The following is an 18009-nucleotide window of genomic DNA, read 5'->3' as shown; positions in this document are numbered from 1 at the left end:
ATATTTCTGTATAATTCTTTAAATTTAAATGTACAAATAGAGATAACCCAGAAATATCTATCACGTTAAGAAAATATTATTAAAAGCCAGCTTTCCCCAGATGAAGCTCAAATGTTAGTTAATTAAGTTATTTATATGTTTGTGTTTGTCATTGTGATTTTCTGGGCAGTAGGGAAATGGGGCGAGTTGGGTTTGACTGTTTTGAGTTTTTAGGAGGTAAAATTGGATGGCTAAGGCCATTTCTGCATTAAGTACTAAGACTATTTAATTTGGTTAAGAAATAGGTAAAGAAATTATGACAGTGATGCTGGATCACTGAGAAGAAAACCATTATTGGAGATAGATCTTTCTAGAAACTCACCTTTTTTTTTTTTTTTTTTTTGCCGTACACGGGCCTCTCACTATCGTGGCCTCTCCCGCTGCGGAGCACAGGCTCCGGATGCGCAGGCTCAGCGGCTATGGTTCACGGGCCCAGCCGCTCTGCGGCATGTGGGATCTTCCCGGACCGGGGCACGAACCTGTGTCCCCTGCATCAGCAGGCGGACTCTCAACCACTGCGCCACCAGGGAAGCCCCGAAACTCACCATTTTTATTACTCTGAGATTCTTTGATTCTAGGAAGTATGAAAAACCAGATAAGCTGTGTATTCTGTTTGAAGCATATACATCATTTTTTTTGTTATTCAAGGACTTATTAAATCACATGATAAAAGCAAAACATACAACTAATTGCATTATGGAAAGATTAATGTAGAAATACTCCACAGTTATGCAACTATGTTTTAAAAATCTTGTTCTAGGAGTTGAAAGGCTATATAGTTCAGCACCGTGCATTCTTTTCAGTGTTTAAGAGGTACATAAACTTTATTATATAAGCAGTAAACATACAGAACCTCACAGACCTCAAGTAAAATTTTTAGGAAAACAGTAAAAGGAAGTATGTGTTCATGTTTGCAAGATAAAGAGCAAGGTCAATTTTGGTCAAGTTACAGTGTTCTTAGTTTGAGAATAGCTAAATATTTTGAAAATAGAAAAGCTATAACACATGATTTTCAAGCCTATTTACTGGAAAACTAAGTAAAGCACTCCATCTCTTGAATAAAGCTAATGATAGTCTGCCTTTTGATATGAACCATATTTATCATAGCTGTTTTACCAGGGCTAATTTATTTCCTCTCTGGTGCCCTGTGTGTTATGAGGCATTCCATCTCAGGCCAGTGGGAATATAAACCATTCCCAGCCTGTATGAGCTCCAAGAATCGTTCAGGCTACTGCTTCCACTGGCTTCGAAACCGCCTCTGGACAACAGACTAGGCAGTTATAGAGCTCATCTTGTTTGTTTCCTTTCTCTCATGAATTACAGCCCTGCAGTGCTATTAGCCAGTTTTGGAAAACAGTTGTTTCCTATATTGTCTGTTCTTTCTGGTTGTTTAAGAAATCCCTGTTGCTTACTCCACCATGGCCTCAGGTGAAAGCTAATAAACAGTGGTGAATTCTGTTTTATGACTGCATTTTTTCTTTTAATTTATTTATTTTTATTTCTGGCTGCATTGGGTCTTCCTTGCTGCGCGCGGTCTTTAGTTGTGGCGAGCAGGGGCTACTCTTCGTTGTGGTGCTCAGGCGTCTCATTGTGGTGGCTTCTCTTGTTGCAGAGCACAGGCTCTAGGCGCACGGGCTTCGGTAGTTATGGCACGTGGGCTCTAGAGCACAGGCTCAGTATTTGTGGCGCACGGGGGTAGTTGCTCCATGGCATGTGGGATCTTCCCAGGCCAGGGATTGAACCCTTGTCCCCTGCACTGGCAGGCGGATTCTTAACCACTGTACCACCAGGGAAGTCCCTGACTGCTTGTTTTTAAAGTAATTTTATAGAGCTACAAGAACACTGAGTGGTTTCAAATTTTTCAGCATAGCTCAAGTTAGTTATTAGAGATTTTTAGTTTTCTTTGATGGTGTCATACTTAACCTGGTTTTTTTTGATCCTTGATTCCTGCATTGGTTATCTGTGCATTCGAGTAATTGGTGTCCTCTTCTAGACTTTGCAGGTTTGCTACAGCAGAGACAGTTCTTTACCAGTCAGCTCAGTTTGGGTTTCTGGATGTGTCTGCTGGTCACATCCTTGGGCTTGCTTTCATGGTCTATTTTTGGGCAAGGCCACTGCCTGAGTTCTGAAGTTGGAGGAAGAGGGATGCCACTAGCTGAGGACAGTTGGACAGGATTCCTGGTTTGGTTCCCTACCCAAGTGAAGCTGTTGCCTAGCCTGTATCCAGAGTGCCAACTGTGGCTTATGATCACTGTATGACTCTAAATGTTTACTTGAACCTACATTTTATAATAGAGGAGTCAAAATAGTAATAATAATAGTTACTGTTTATTAAGTGTTTACTAGGCACTGAGGTGTTCTATGTGGTTCTCACAATAACCCAAAAGAGTAGGTACTACTATTCCCATTTTCTAGATGAAGAAACTGATGCTAAGAAAAATGGAATAACTTACCTGATGTAACCAAGCAGAATATAGAAATGCAAGCATTAGGACTCAGAGCCTCTGGCTCCAGGTCCAAGGCTCTCTCTCAGTTACTTTTTTTTTTTAATTAATTAATTTATTTATTTATTTTTGGCTGCGTTGGGTCTTTGTTGCTGCGTGCAGGCTCTCTCTAGTTCCAGTGAAGGGGGGGCTACTCTTCATTGCAGTGTGCGGGCTTCTCATTGCGGTGGCTTCTCTTGTTGCGGAGCACAGGTTCTAGGCATGCAGGCTCAGTAGTTGTGGCCCGCGGGCTTAGTTGCTCTGTGGCATGTGGGATCTTCCCAGACCAGGGATTGAACCCTTGTCCCCTGCACTGGCAGGCGGATTCTTAACCACTGCGCCACCAGGGAAGTCCCATCAGTTACTTTTTTACGAATCCCCTATCAGTGGACATTCAGGTTGTTACCAGTTTTTTTCTATAGTATTCAAGTAGCAGGAAGCATTTTTGATCATACATCTTTGCTTGTGTATCCAGTTGCCTCCAATGGATAAATTCACTAAAATATAAGAATTTTTTAAAAGTAAAGATTCAACGTTAATTTATACTCTTAAAGGTGCTTTTAAGTAGGTACAAATGAAGGGACGTTATCTCTATTCTTTGTCTGGAACCACATTTCTGCATTTATGTAGTTTACAAATGAATGTTTAACCTCTGAAAGATGACTCCGTTGATTTATTCATGGATAATTGTTAAACACCTACTCTCTGCTGTGCATGGCTCTAGGTGCTAGGAATACTGAGGAGAACAAAGTTAGACAAAAATCCCTGCTCTCATGGAGCTTACGTTTTATTTGGGGAATCAGACAATAAACAAATGTAACTTTTGATAAATCAGATCAACTGAGACATCTGTTAAGTACTTAGCCTAGCACCTAGCACATGATACTGCCATAACTCACTACTGCTTGTCCTTTAAGAGTCAGTTCAGCCACAGCTGCCTCAGGTTGAGAATCCTGCAGCCCACCTCTCCTTCAGGTTCAGGACTTCCTCACTTACCACCTCACTGCTTCTTGGGCATCTCTCCATGGCAGCACATCATGTTAGAATTCTCATTCTCTCAAGTGTGCCTTCTACTAGACCAGAACTTCCCAGCTGGTGGACCTGGAATGGGTTACCTGTGGTCACAAGATGATGATGGCTGGAAAGGTTGTCTAATGACAAACTCAGTCATTTTTCAGTTATTAAAAAGTTTATAGAAGATGAAGTGATATTTGACCATTACATGTATGACAATGCCTCTGACAACTTTCTTAGTTCAGTATCATTTTTTTGTTTTGTTTCGGGGGGGGGGTTGTTTTTTTTGGTTTTTGGTTTTGTTTTACAATTTTTAGCAATCATTGTTTTGACATACAAGATTTTGTTGCCCAGCACCCATCACCACAGCATGGTATGGATGGCATCTCCCCAACCTTTCTGCAAATCATCCTAATTGAGGTCTGGTTATTTCTTTGGTCATTGATGATGTCAAGGATGTCCCACACTTAAAATATTTAGATTTGTCTCTGATTTAATTTGCTTATATTTTCACATTTTTTAAACTGACTTCAGAAGAGTATATGGGTTCTTTTTTTTTTTTTTGTATTAGTGTTATTAAGTACTTGGGTGTTTCCATGTAAAGCATGATTGAATTGTTAATTTTATCCATTTTCATTTGCTTGTTAATTATTTTGCCTTTTGATATTAACAGTTGGCAAAGTTATCATAATTTTATGGTATAAATAAAATGCAATTAATTTTTTTATGAAGTCCAATATAAAGATCCCTCATGTCACCTCCATTTCACTCCCTGGTGCCATAAAAGTTTTACCATTTTCTCTGGGTCATGATATGAAAAAGGAGGTACTGCACTAGACTGTCATCTCCATGAGGACAGGGACTGTGTCTTTCATCTCTGCATCCTCAGTACCTAAGAGACAGCCAGCACAGAAAGAGTTCAGTACTTCCTTATCTCTGTTTTATATGCATACATTCACATGTGGAATGAATTATTATAAGTGACAAAGTGATAAGAACCAGAAGAGAATTACAAATAGAATTATAGGGAGTTGACAAAAGAGGATCCATATTTATTGAACTCTTTCTGTGTATTGGGTGCTTTAAATGTATTATTTAATCCCAAAAGTAATCACACTATTAACAAATACTTTGTAACAAGGCTGAATACATCAAAGAAAGTGCCCAACTTCATTTTCAGCACCACAACCATCCTGGCATACCTGGGAGGGAGAAGGTGGTCCAATCATCTGGAACCTTTTGGAACGTGAGGTCACTTCAGAACAAGGATGAGCCTTTACTTTCTGGACCTAGGGAATGAAAGCCATTATTTTAACAACTCCAGATACCTTTGATGTTAACAAGAAGCCTCTTATCTAGAGAAATTTTATACAAAGAATATGCAGTGACTGTTCTTACTTCTTAAGACTGCCTGTTAAAAATGAATTATTTCCTTGTTATCATAATTTCCCATTTATTTCATATCTCAATTTTAGATTACAAAACTCTTGGAAGAATTGAGAGAAGCCAAAGAAAACCATACACCAGAGATGAAACATTTCATGGTCTTAGAAAAGAAAATTAAACAGATGGAACTGAGACATGAGCAAAGAGAGCAGGAGCTTCAACAGGTGAAGTAGTAAATCACTTTTACATATCTGTACAGTTCTTCACATTTAAGTACCTCCCGTTTGCTATCGTTTTGTCATCCCTAGCAAATTAAAGTATTTCCATTGTATATTGATTTTATTAAAAATAAATGTATAGCTTTTAAGAGAAAATAAGACTTTAATTCTTAAATACCTGAAGATTGGTTTGCCTTATATCTACAGAAATAGAGTAACAACTTTTGTATTCCGTTCTTTATTGTTGATGGATGCAAGTTAGGCATTTTACCTTGGGAACAGGGCTCTTGGGAACCGTGTTCCATATTTAAGTCATTTCAATAAATGTTAGTAAGAAACAGGCTTATATCAAAATGCAATCACTTAAAATCTTATTTGCCTAGCACCAGTAACATTGGGGTTACTACATGTAGCTACAAACAGATACATTAACAGAAATTAAAATGGGCAGAAGGGCTTGATGTGTTTTTAGGCACTAGCCTTGGTCTTGATATTTAGCTTTGCTTGAACAGTGTATTAGTCTGCTTGGACTGCCACAACAAAATATCATAAACTGAGTGGCTTAAAAAACAGAAATTTCTCACAGCTCTGGAGGCTATAAGTTTACAATCAAGGTTTCCAACTGGTTCAGTTTCTGTGAGAGCTCTTTCTGACTTGCAGATGAACTTTTTTCTCCATGTGTGCTCTGTGGGGTGGAGAGGGGGAGTAGAGAGAGAAAGAGCTCTCTGACGCCTCTTCTTATGAGGACACTAATCCAATCTAACTAGGGCTCCACCCTTATGACTTAAACAATATATTAGACGAGATGGACTTAACATACATAGTATACAGTATCCAAAAGGAACAAAATACATTTTCGAGCACACATTCTTCGCAAGCACACATGTATAATTCTCCAGGATAGATCATATATTAGGCCACAAAACAAGTCTTAATAAATTTAAGAGGAGATTAAAATCATATCATCAAGCATCTTCCCTGACCACAGTGGAATGAAACTGAGAATCAGTTGCAAGAAGAAAACTAGAAAATTCACAAATGTGTGGAGTTAAATCACATGCTGCTAAACAACCCATGGGTTAAAGAAGAAATCAAAAGATAAATTTAAAAATATCTTGAGACAATTGAAAATGGAAACACAGCATACCAAAATATACAGGATACAGCAAGTCAGTCCTGAGAGGGAAGATAATTGCAATAAATGCCTACATCAAGAAACAAGCCAAAGACAAAGAAAAATTTTAAAGCAGCAACAGAAAAGCAATGTGTCACATACAAGGGAACCCCCACTAGAGGATATGTAGATTTCATAGTGGAGAGTTTGCAGGTGAGGAGACAATGGATTGATACATTCAAAATACTGAAAGAAAAGACTGTCAATCAAGAATACTATAGCTGGCAAAGCTCTCCTTCAGAAACAAATTCAAAAGAAGTGTCAAAAAACTTGAAAAAAAGTTCAGGGAGTTCATCACCACTAGACCTGCCTTACAACAAGACTCCTAAAGGGAATTCATCAAGTGGAAATAAAAAGATGCTAATTAACATCATAAAAATATATGAACGTAGTTGAAAAACTCACAGGTAATGCTTAATATATAGTCAAAGTCAGATTCTGTAATATTGTAATGGTGGTGAATAATTCTCTTACAATTCTAGTATAAAAGTTGAAAAAACAAACGTATTAAAAATAACCATAACTACATTAGTTATTGCACACACAGTATTAAAATATGTAAATTGTAACATCAGTAACCTAAAATTGAGGTGGGAAGCAGTAAAAGTGTCAAGTTTAGTATGCTATTGAAGTTTTTATCAACTTAAAATAGGATGTTATAAATATATCACATTTTATGTAGGCCTCACATTAACCACAAAGGAAAAAATCCTGTAATAGTTATCCAAAAGATTATGCTAAAGGAGTCAAAGCATACCACCACAAATCATTAATTCACAAAAGTAGACTGGAAATGTAAGAAGCAAGGATCTACAAGACAGTCAGAAAACAACAAAATAACAATAGTAAATTCTTATCAATAATTCTCTTTAATTTAAATGGATTAAATTTTTCATTCAAAACAGTAGAATTGCTGAATGGATGAACAACAAGATCCAAACAATATGCTACATACAAGAGACACACTTTAACTTTAAAAGCACACGTAGACTGAGAATGAAGAGATGGAAAAAGATATTTCAAGCAAATGGTAACCAAAAGAAAGCAGGAGTAGCTGTAGCTATATCAGATAAAATAGAGTTTAAGCTAAAAATCACCAAAAGAGACAGTGAAGGTAATTATATAATGATAGAGGGCTCAATCCATCAGTAAGACGTAACGTAAATATTTATGCATCCTACGTCAGAGCACCTAAATATATAAAACAAACACTAACAGAACTAAAAGGAGAAACAAACAGCAATACAGTAATAGTTGGGGACTTTAATATCCCACTCTCAACAATGGATATTTCATCCAGAAAATCAATAAGGAAACAGCAGGGTTTGAGTGATACTATTGAAAAAATGGATCTAACAGATATATACAATACCTCCCCCCCTCCAACAACAGCAGAATATACATTCTTATCAAGCACACAAGGAACACTTTCTAGGGTAGATCACGTTAGGCCACAAAACAATTCTTGGTAAACGTAAGAAGACTGAAATCATAGCAAGTATCTTTTCTGACCTAAATGATGTGAAACTAAGTATCAACAGGAGGAAAACTGGAAATGTGACATATACATAGAAACTAAACAACACACTCCTAAATAAACAATGGACCAGAGAAGAAATTGAAAGGAAAAAAAAAAGGTATCTTGAGATAAATGAAACGTGAAACACAACATACCAGAACTAATGCAGTGCAGCAAAAGCATTTCTAAGAGGGAAGGTTATAGAGATAAATGCATGTTTCAAGAAAAAAGGTATCAAATTTTAAAACCTAGCTAACTTTATACCTCAAGGGACTAGAAAAAGAACAAACTAAGCCCAAAGTTAAAAGAAGGAAGGAAGTAAAGATTAGAGCAGAAATAAAGAACAAATAGAAAAGATTAACAGAACAAAGAGTTAGTTGTTTTAAAAAATAAACAAAATTGACAAACCTTTAGCTAGACTGAGGAAAGAAAAAGGGGGAGAACTCAAAATTATAAATGAAAGAGGGGACATTACAAATAATACCACAGAAGTACAACAGATCTTAGGCGACTACTATAAAAATTAAATGCCGACAAACTGAACAACGTAGAGGAAATTGATAAATTGCTAGAAATATACGATCTATCAAGACTGAATCATTAAGAAATAGAAAATCCTGAAAAGAGCATGCTAGTAAGGAGATTGTATCAGTAATCAAAAGTCTCCCAACAAAGAAAATTCCAGGAACAGATGGCTTCACTGGTAAATTCTATCAAATTTTAAAAGAATTAATGTCAGTCCTTCTCAAACTTCCAAAAAGTAGAAGAGGAGGGAATACTCTCAAACTTATTTTACAGGCCAGCATTACCCTGATAACAAAGCCAGATAAGGCCACTACAAGAAAATAAAACAATAGACCAATTTCCCTGATGAATATAGATGCAACAATTCTCAAAAACAAACAAAAAAATAGAGACCCGCAAGCAGGCACCAAGCACTGCCCCCTGTCCTGGGAGTGCACGGGCTGCAGCCACCCCTAGGAGACCCCTGAGCAGGCACCAAGCGCTACCCACTGTCCTAGGAATGCATGGGTTGCAGCTGCCCCAGGAGACCCCTGAGCAGGCACCAAGTGCTGCCCCCACTGTCCAATAAGCATGCAAGGGGCCGTGCATGCATACCCCATATCAAGGGGATAATGGCCAGCATGCACTGAGGAAAGAGGCAACAAGCATCCGAACTAAAGACAGCCCCTCAATCCTGGACAAGATGGCAGAGTAGAAGGACTTGAGCTCACTTCCTGTCACGAAAACACCAAAATCATAACTAACTGCTGAAAAACCATCAACAAAAAAGACTGGAACTTATCATAAAGATGTTTTTACATTCAAAGACAAAGAAGAAGCCACAATGAGACAGGAGGAGGGGCACTTTCATGACATAATAAAATCCCATACATACCAAGTGGATAACTCACAAACTGGAGGATAATTATCACATAGGTTCTCCCACAGGAGTGAGAGTTCTGAGCCCCACATCAGTCTCCCAAGCCTGAGGGTCTGGCATTGGGGAGGAGGAACCCCCAGAGCATTTGGCTTTGAAGGCTAGTGGTACGTGACTGCAGGAGCTCCACAGGACTGGGGGAAACAGACTCCACTCTTGGAGGGTGCACACAAGTTTTCCCAGCACAAAGCAGTAACTCCATAGAATCCTGGGCTAGACCTACCTGTGGGTCTTGTAGGGTCTCCTGGGGAGGCGGGGGTTGGCTGTGGCTCACTGGGGGGCAAGGACACTGGTGGCAGAGGCCCCAGGAACACTGATCAGCATGAGCTATCCCGGGGTGTTGCCACTTTGGCACCAATTCCTGGCCCTAGCCAACACCCAACAGCCTGCAGGCTCCAGTGCTGAAATACCTGAGGCCAAAAAAACAGCAGATAGGAGCTTAGCCCCACCCATCAGCAGACAGGCTGCCTAAAGCCATACTGAGCTCACAGCCACCTCTAAACGAACAACTTGACATGGCCCTGCCCACCAGAGGGACAAGATTGAGCTCCACCCACAAGTAGGCAGTCACCAGTCCCTCCCACCAGGAAGCCTGCACAAGCCCCTGGACCAGCCTCACCCACCAGGAGCAGACACCCAAAGCAAGAGGAACTACGATCCTGCAACCTGCAGAAAGGAGACCATAAACACAGAAAGTTATGCCAAATGAGATGACAGAGAAATATGTTCCAGACAAAGGAACAAGATAACTCACAAGAACAACTAAGTGAAGTGGAGATAGGCAATCTACCTGAAAAAGAATTCAGAGTAATGATAATAAACATGATCCAAGATCTCAGAAAAAGAATGGTGGCACAGACCGAGAAGATACAATAAATGTTTAACAAAGAGCTAGAAGATTTAAAGAATAAACAGAGATGAACAGTACAGTAAGTGAAATGAAAAATACACTAGTAGGAATCAATAGCAGAATAAATGAGGGAGAAGAACAAATAAGTGAGCTGGAAGACAGGATGGTGGAAATCACTGCTGTGGAACAGAATAAAGAAAGAAGAATGAAAAGAAATGAGGACCGTGTCAGAGACCTCTGGCACAACATTAAACACACCAACATTTGCATTATAGGGGTCTCAGAAGGAGGAGAGAGAGAAAGGGCCTGAGAAAATATTCGAAGAGATTATTGCCAAAAACTTCCCTAACATGAGAAAGGAAACACTCAAGTCCAGGAAGTACAGTAGAGTCCCATGCAGGATAAACCCAGGGAGGAACACACCAAGACACATATTAATCAAACTGACAAAAATTAAAGACAAAGAAAAAATATTAAAAGCAACAAGGGAAAAGCAATAATTAACATACAAGGGAACTCCCATAAGGTTATCAGCTGATTTTTCAGCAGAAACTCTGCAGGCCACAAGGGAGTGGCACCATATATTTAAAGTGATGAAAGGGAGAAACCTACAACCAAGATTACTCTACCCAGCAGGGCTCTCATTTAGAGTCAACAGAGAAATCCAAAGCTTTACAGGCAAGCAAAAGCTAAGAGAATTCAGCATCACCAAACCAGCCTTACAACAAATACTAAAGAAACTTATCTAGGCAGAAAAGAAAAGGCCCCAACTAGAAACAAGAAAATTATGAATGGGAAAGCTCACCAGTAAAGGCAAATATAAGTAAAGGTAGGAAATCATCCACACACAAATATGATATCAGAACCAGCAGCTGTTGAGAAGAGGAGAGTACAAATTCAGGATATTAGAAATGTATTTGCAATTAAGAGACCAGCAACTTAAAACAATCTTGTATATATATATAGACTGCTATATCAAAACCTCATAGTAACTGCAAACCAAAAGTCTACAAAAGAAATTGAAGATGACACAACCCGATGGAAAGATATACCATGTTCTTGGATTGGAAGAATCAATACTGTCAAAATAACTATACTACCCAAGGTAATCTACAGATTCATTGCAATCCCTGTCAAGTAAACGCATTATCAAAATGTGTTTTTCACAGAAGTAGAACGAAAACTTTTTAAATTTTTATGGAAACACAAAAGAGCTCAAATAGCCAAAGCAGTCTTGAGAAAGAAGAACAGACGTAGAGGAATCATGCTCCCTGACTTCAGACTTTACAACAAAGCCACAGTCATCAAAACAATGTGGTACTGGCACAAAAACAGACATAGATCAATGGAACAGGATGGAGAGCCCAGAAATAAACCCACACACATGTGGTCAATTAATCTATGACAATGGAGGCAAGAATATACAATGGAAAAAAGAAAGTCTCTTCAATAAGTGGTGCTGGAAAAACCGGACAGCTACATGTAAAAGAATGAAATTAGACCATTCTCTAACACCATACACAAAAATAAACTCAAAATGAATTAAAGACCTAAATGTAAGACCAGATACTATAAACCTCTTAGAGGAAAACATAGGCAGAACACTCTTTGACATGAATTGCAGCAATGCCTTTTTCAATCTGTCTCCTAGAATAATGGAAATAAAAACAAACATAAACAAATAGGACCTAATTAAACTTAAAAGCTTTTGCACAGCCAAGGAAACCATAAACAAAACAAAAAGACAACCCACAGAATGGGAGAAAATATTTGCAAACAAAGTGACTGGCAAGGGGTTAATCTCCAAAATGTACAAACAGGTTATGCAGGTCTATATCAAAAAGAACACCAACAACCCAATAAAAAAAAAAAAAAAAACGGCCAGAAGATCTAAATAGACAAAGAAGACATACAGATGGCCAAAAAGCACATGAAAAGATGCTCAACATGAGAAATGCCAATCAGAACTACAATGAGGTATCACCTCACATCAGTCAGAAAGGCCATGAACAAAAAGTCTATGAACAATAAATGCTGGGGAGGGTGTGGAGAAAAGGGGACAGGACCCTCCTACACTGTTGGTGGGAACGTAAATTGGTACAACCACTCTGGAGAACAGTATGGAGTTTCCTTAAAAAAACTAAAAATAGAGTTATCATATGACCCAGCAATCCTACTGCTGGGCATATATCCAGAGGAAACTGTAATTTGAAAAGATACATGCAGCCCAATGTTCATAGCAGCACTATTTACAATAGCCAAGACATGGAAGCAGCCTTAATCTCCGTTGAGATTACATATATATATAGTAGAATATTAGCCATAAAAAAGAACAAAATAATACCATTTGTAGCAACATGGATGGACCTAGAGATTATCAGACTAAGTGAAATGAGTCAGACAAAGACAAATATCATATATCACTCATATGTGGAATCTAATTTTTTTTTAAAAAATGATACAAATAAACTTACTTACAAAACAGAAACAGACTCACAGATTTCAAAAAACAAACTTACGGTTACCAAAGGGGAAATATGTTGGGGAGGGATAAATTAGGAGTTTGGGATTAACATATACACACTACTATATATAAAATAGATAACAACAAGGACCTACTGTATAGCACAGGGAACTCTACTCAATATTCTGTAATAACCTATATGGGAAAAGAATCTGAAAAAAAAGAATATATGTATAAATATATAAATGAATCACTTTGCTGTACACCTGAAACTAACACAACATTGTAAATCAACTATACTCCAATAAAGTTAAAAAAATAAAAAAGGAACAGTGAAGTCAAAAGGCTGCTCTAGTAGCACATACAGTGAAACCTTTGCATCTTCTAGTGGAGACTTATTTCCTAGATTAACAGTACAGATGCTTGTAAGAAGCTACAGGGTAATGTTTTTTGGTTTTGTGGGTTTTTTTCAGAATTGGAATTACAGAACAAATTTAATGCTTGTAGCACTTGTGAAAGGGACCTTTTAAACCTGTGTTTTTCCTTTCTATTTGGAAGCTGCTCTCAGCTCTGAGTTCTATTATAGTGAATATGAGGGGCAGCCTTCATGACCCACCTACAACAAGGCATACTTATACTACCAATATTACCACTGTCAATGTATAGAAGATGACCATATCAGGACATAATTATTTCCAAAAAGGCATATATTCCTTGTTTAAAAAAAAATTAGCAAACCAAATTCAACAGCACATTAAAAGGATCGTACACCATGATCAAATGAGATTCATTCCTGGGATGTAAGGGTGCTTTAGCGTAAGTAAATCAATAAATGTGATACACCACATTAACTGAATGAAAGATAAAAATCATATGATCATCTCAATCAGTGTAGAAAGAACATTTGACAATATTAAACACTCATTCATGGTAAAAAAAAAAAAGTCTTAACAGATTAGGTATAAAATGAATGTACCTCAACATAATAAAGGCCATAGATAACAAGACCACAGCTAACATCATACTCAGCGGTGAGAGGCTGGAAGCTTTTCTGCTAAGATCAGGAACAAGAAAAGAATGCTCACTCTCACCACTTTCATTCAGCATAGTACTAGAAGCCTTAGCCAGAGCAATCAGTGAAGAAAAATAAAGGCATCAGAATTGGAAAGGGTGAAATAAAATTGTCTCTGTGAATGACATTATTTTATATATAGAAAATCCTAAAGACTCCGCCTAAAAACCGCTGGTCAACAAATTCAGTAAAGTTGCAGGATACCAAAATCAGTATACAAAAATCAGTAATGTTTCTATATACTAGCAACAAATTATCCGAAAAACAACACAATTCTATTTACAATAATATCAAAAACAATAAAATACTTGGAAATAAATTTATCTAAGGAGATAAAAGATCTGTACACTGATAACTATAAGACATTGATAAAAGAAATTGAAGAAGACACAAATAGAAAGGTATTCAATGTTCATGGATTAGAAGAATTGATATTGTTAAAATGTCCAAAGCCATCTATAGATTCACTACAATCCCTGTCAAGATTCCAATGGCATTTTTTACAGTAATAGAAAAAACAATCTGAAACTTGTATGGAACCACAAAAGACCACAAATAGCCAAAGCAATCCTAAGAAAGAAGAACAAAGCTAGAAGCATCTCATTTCCTAATTTCAAACTATATTATACAAATACATAACTGTAGTAGTCAAAACAGTATGGTCCTGGCATTAAAAACAGACACATAGACCAATGGAATCAAATCAAGAACCCAGAAATAAATCCATGCATACATATTTGATAAGGGAGCCAAGAATACTCTTTGGACAAAAGACAGTTTCTTCTATAAATGGTTGTGGGAAAATTTGATATTCACATGCAAAAGACTGAACCTAGACCCTTACCTTACACCACACACAAATATTAATCCTAAATGGATTAGAGACTTAAATGTAAGACCAGAAACCATAAAATTCCTAGAATAAAATGTAGGGGGACCATTCCCTGACATGTCTTGGCATAGATCCTTTTTGGATATGACACCTGAAACACAAGCAGTGAAATAAACAATAAACAAATGGGACTACATCAAACTAAAAAAGCCTGCACAACCAAAGAAATAATCAACATGATGAAAAGGCAACCTATGAAGTGGGAGAAAATATTTGTAAACCACACATCTGATGAGGAGCTAATATCCAAAATATTCAAGGGACTCACACAGCTCAAGAGCAAAAAAAAAAAAAAAAAAAAAAAAAAAATTTAAAAATGGGCAAAGGACCTGAATAGACATTATTACAAAGAAGATATTTAAATGGCCAACAGCTACATCAAAAGGTGTTCAACATCACTAATCATTAGGGAAATGCAAGTCAAATCCACAGTGAGCTATATCAAAAAGAATGGCTATTATCAAAAACACAAAAGTAACAAGTATTGGTGAGGATGTGGAGAAAAAGGAACCCATGAGCACTGTTGGTGGGACTGTAAATTGGTGCAGCCAGTGCTCATTGAAGCATTATTTACATCAGCCAAGACATGGAAATAATGTTAAGTGTCCATCAGTGGGTGAATGGGTAAAGAAAATGTGATATATATACATACAATGGAATGGTATTCAGCCATAAAAAAAAAAAAAAAAGGAAACCCTGCCACTTGCAACAACATGGATGGACCTTGAGGGCTTTATGGACGTTGAGGGCTTTATGCTAAGTCAGACAGAGAAATACAGATTCTATGTAATCTTACATGTATACTCTGAACAACCCCAAACACGCTGAAACAGAGATCAGATTGGCAGTTGCCAGAGGCAGGGTGAGGGGGAATTGGGGGAAGGTGGTCAGGAGGTTAAAACTTCCAGTACAAGATTTTGAAACTTACGTGAGGAGACAGATGTTAACTAAACTTACTGTGGTAGTCATTTCACGGCCTTTACATACGTCACGTCACTACACTGTATACCTTAAACTTATACAGTGTTATGTTAGTTATGGTTAATGCCGTATTTCAATATATAATAGACATCCAAAATTTTCAAAATATAATGTTTAAAACTTAGAATTGAAAATTCGTACAGTATTTTGTATTCCGCTTAACTCAAGCATGTGTTTATACAGTATTTCTGAAATTCTTTTATTTTAGAATTATGAAGTTACTCTGTAGCCAGGCAGAATTATAAATAAATATTTTATTGGGCTTCCCTGGTGGTGCAGTGGTTAAGAATCCACCTGCCAATGCAGGGGACACGGGTTCGAGCCCTGGTCCGGGAAGATCCCACATGCCCACATGCCGAGCAACTAAGCCTGTGCACCACAACTACTGAGCCTGCGTGCCACAACTAGAAGCCACGGCAGTGAGAAGCCCGCACACCGCACAGCAACGAAGACCCAATGCAACCAAAAATAAATAAATTCAAAAAAAAATTTATTGCAGAGGTTCAGCAGGTGTAATGTTTGGCAACATTACTGGCTTTGTTGCCCTAACTAATTGTTTTTGTATGTCTAGCTTTCTGTGGTTTGAAGTGCCTGTGACTAACGATTCACTTATGATGAGGTATTTTGAAATTATAAGAACAGTATTATAAGTTACTGGACAAGGTACACTCATTTCACAGTTGAAAAACATTGACCCACATAAGCAAGGCAGTCTAGTGTGGTAGTTAAGAGCAGGGACTCTGGGGCCACCCTGCCTGGGTGTGAATCGTGACTCTGCCTGCAATGGGTTCTGTGTGAATCTAGGGCAGATTAATTTTTTGTTTATTTGTGCCTCTCTTTCCCTACCTGTTAAATGGGGATGAATATGTAGAATATCTCCTACTGTGTTGTCAAGATTAAATGTTAACCTATGTAAAATGCTTAAAGCCAAGCCTGGCACGTGATAGATGTATGTGCTTTTATCCTATGTAATTCCTGCTGCTACAATGTATGGTTCATTAATGACATGTGTTGCATTAAAACTGTCTTGATTGCATCCCAAGTACTGTTCTTAAGAACAGCATTTTAGGGACTTACCTGGTGGCGCAGTGGTTAAGAATCCACCTGCCAATTCAGGGGACACTGGTTCGAGCCCTGGTCCAGGAAGATCCCACATGCCGCGGAGCAACTAAGCCCATGCACCACAACTACTGAGCCTGCGCTCTAAAGCCCGCAAGCCACAACTACTGAGCCCACATGCCGCAACTAGAGAAAGCCCACGCACAGCAATAAAGACCCAATGCAGCCAAAAATTAAATTAAATTAAAAAAAATTCTTAAAAAAAACAAAAACAGCATTTTGGGGATGTTTAGATTCATTCCAAGGTATTGGATGCTTTAAATGGTACCCTTCCCCCCTCCCCCCACCATGGCTTAAAAGAAAAAGACTAAACTCCATAACTCCCTACCAGAATTAGATATTAAAATTCCCACTTACTCTTCACTTACAAGCCTGTTTATTGACCCAGCGGGGCCTGTTAGGTAACGCTCCCCTCCCTCTGCCTCTCTCCCCTCTGATATATAGGTCACAGGTTTCCGTCATCAGCATTGTCCCACTTGAGCTCTTTGAGGCTATTAGAGGTTCTTCACCCACACTCTGAACTCTAAAAGTAATGCGGCATTTTTTTAATTTGCAGATAATACAGCAGACACACCAAGTAGTAGAAACCGAGCAAAACAAAGAAATTGAGAAATGGAAAAGACTTGCGCAGTTGAAGAATCGTGAGCTGGACAAGTTCCGCACAGAGTTAGACTCCATTTTGGATGTTCTCCGAGAGCTGCACCGGCAGGGGTTGGTCATGCCAGTTGCTTTGGCAGAAGAAGTGAACGCACCACAGTGTTACTAGAAACTCGCTTGTCATGTGACCTCACAGAAAGGCCTGAAGATGGACGGTGGATGGGGTCTCTGTCAGAAGGAGGCTTTTGAAAAAAGTGTTACAGTATGTTGCCAGAACACAAAAGCAACATTTCAAAATACCCTTTACCAATTAGGAGGGAAAAAAAGAGCAGCATTAATGGTGTATTTTACTGAAAATCATTAACCAGTCACATTTTAAATAATTTATGGACAAGTCCCTTTTTGTCAGGTGACTGGAACTAGTGAGATTTATTGCAAAAGGTCTCACTTTCGCGCTAGATATGCAAAGAAAACAAAGTTGCAAATACTTTGCCGTCATTGACTAAGTGTGTATTCTTAATTCCTGGCCAGAAGAATAGCTCCTCTTTCCCACAGAGACACAGGGAGGAATGTGAGCACAGAGGCTCGGACAGTCACCAGAGTAGTGGTGCTTCCGTGATCATTTTGATGAGAGCTGTAACTTCTGTACAAGTAGATAGGGAGTGAATTCTCGTGTTCTCCCAGATTTCCATTCCTACCTCTAGGTGCCTCATTTTGCACCTGATAAAAAAGTGCAAAATATATTTCACAAGTAATATGG

At 38.2% G+C, this 18009-nt stretch overlaps 1 protein-coding gene across 3 annotated transcripts in view; it reads left to right on the top strand.

Annotated features, from left to right (window-relative positions):
• Nucleotides 1–17539, top strand: part of CEP162 (centrosomal protein 162) — a 93621-nt gene extending 76082 nt beyond the window's left edge. For all 3 annotated transcript variants that reach the window (XM_081251552.1, XM_081251551.1, XM_081251553.1), the window contains 2 exons: nucleotides 5012–5146; nucleotides 17209–17539. In XM_081251552.1, the coding sequence (XP_081107678.1) occupies nucleotides 5012–5146; nucleotides 17209–17418 (345 nt within the window). In that variant the 3' untranslated portion in view covers nucleotides 17419–17539. The remainder of the gene's footprint in view (nucleotides 1–5011; nucleotides 5147–17208) is intronic.
• Nucleotides 17540–18009: the final 470 nt, after the last annotated feature.

The sequence above is a fragment of the Mesoplodon bidens genome (assembly GCF_964165515.1).
Source record: "Mesoplodon bidens genome assembly, chromosome: 12".
NCBI lineage: Eukaryota > Metazoa > Chordata > Mammalia > Artiodactyla > Ziphiidae > Mesoplodon > Mesoplodon bidens.
This window is presented reverse-complemented; position numbering and strand designations above follow the sequence as displayed.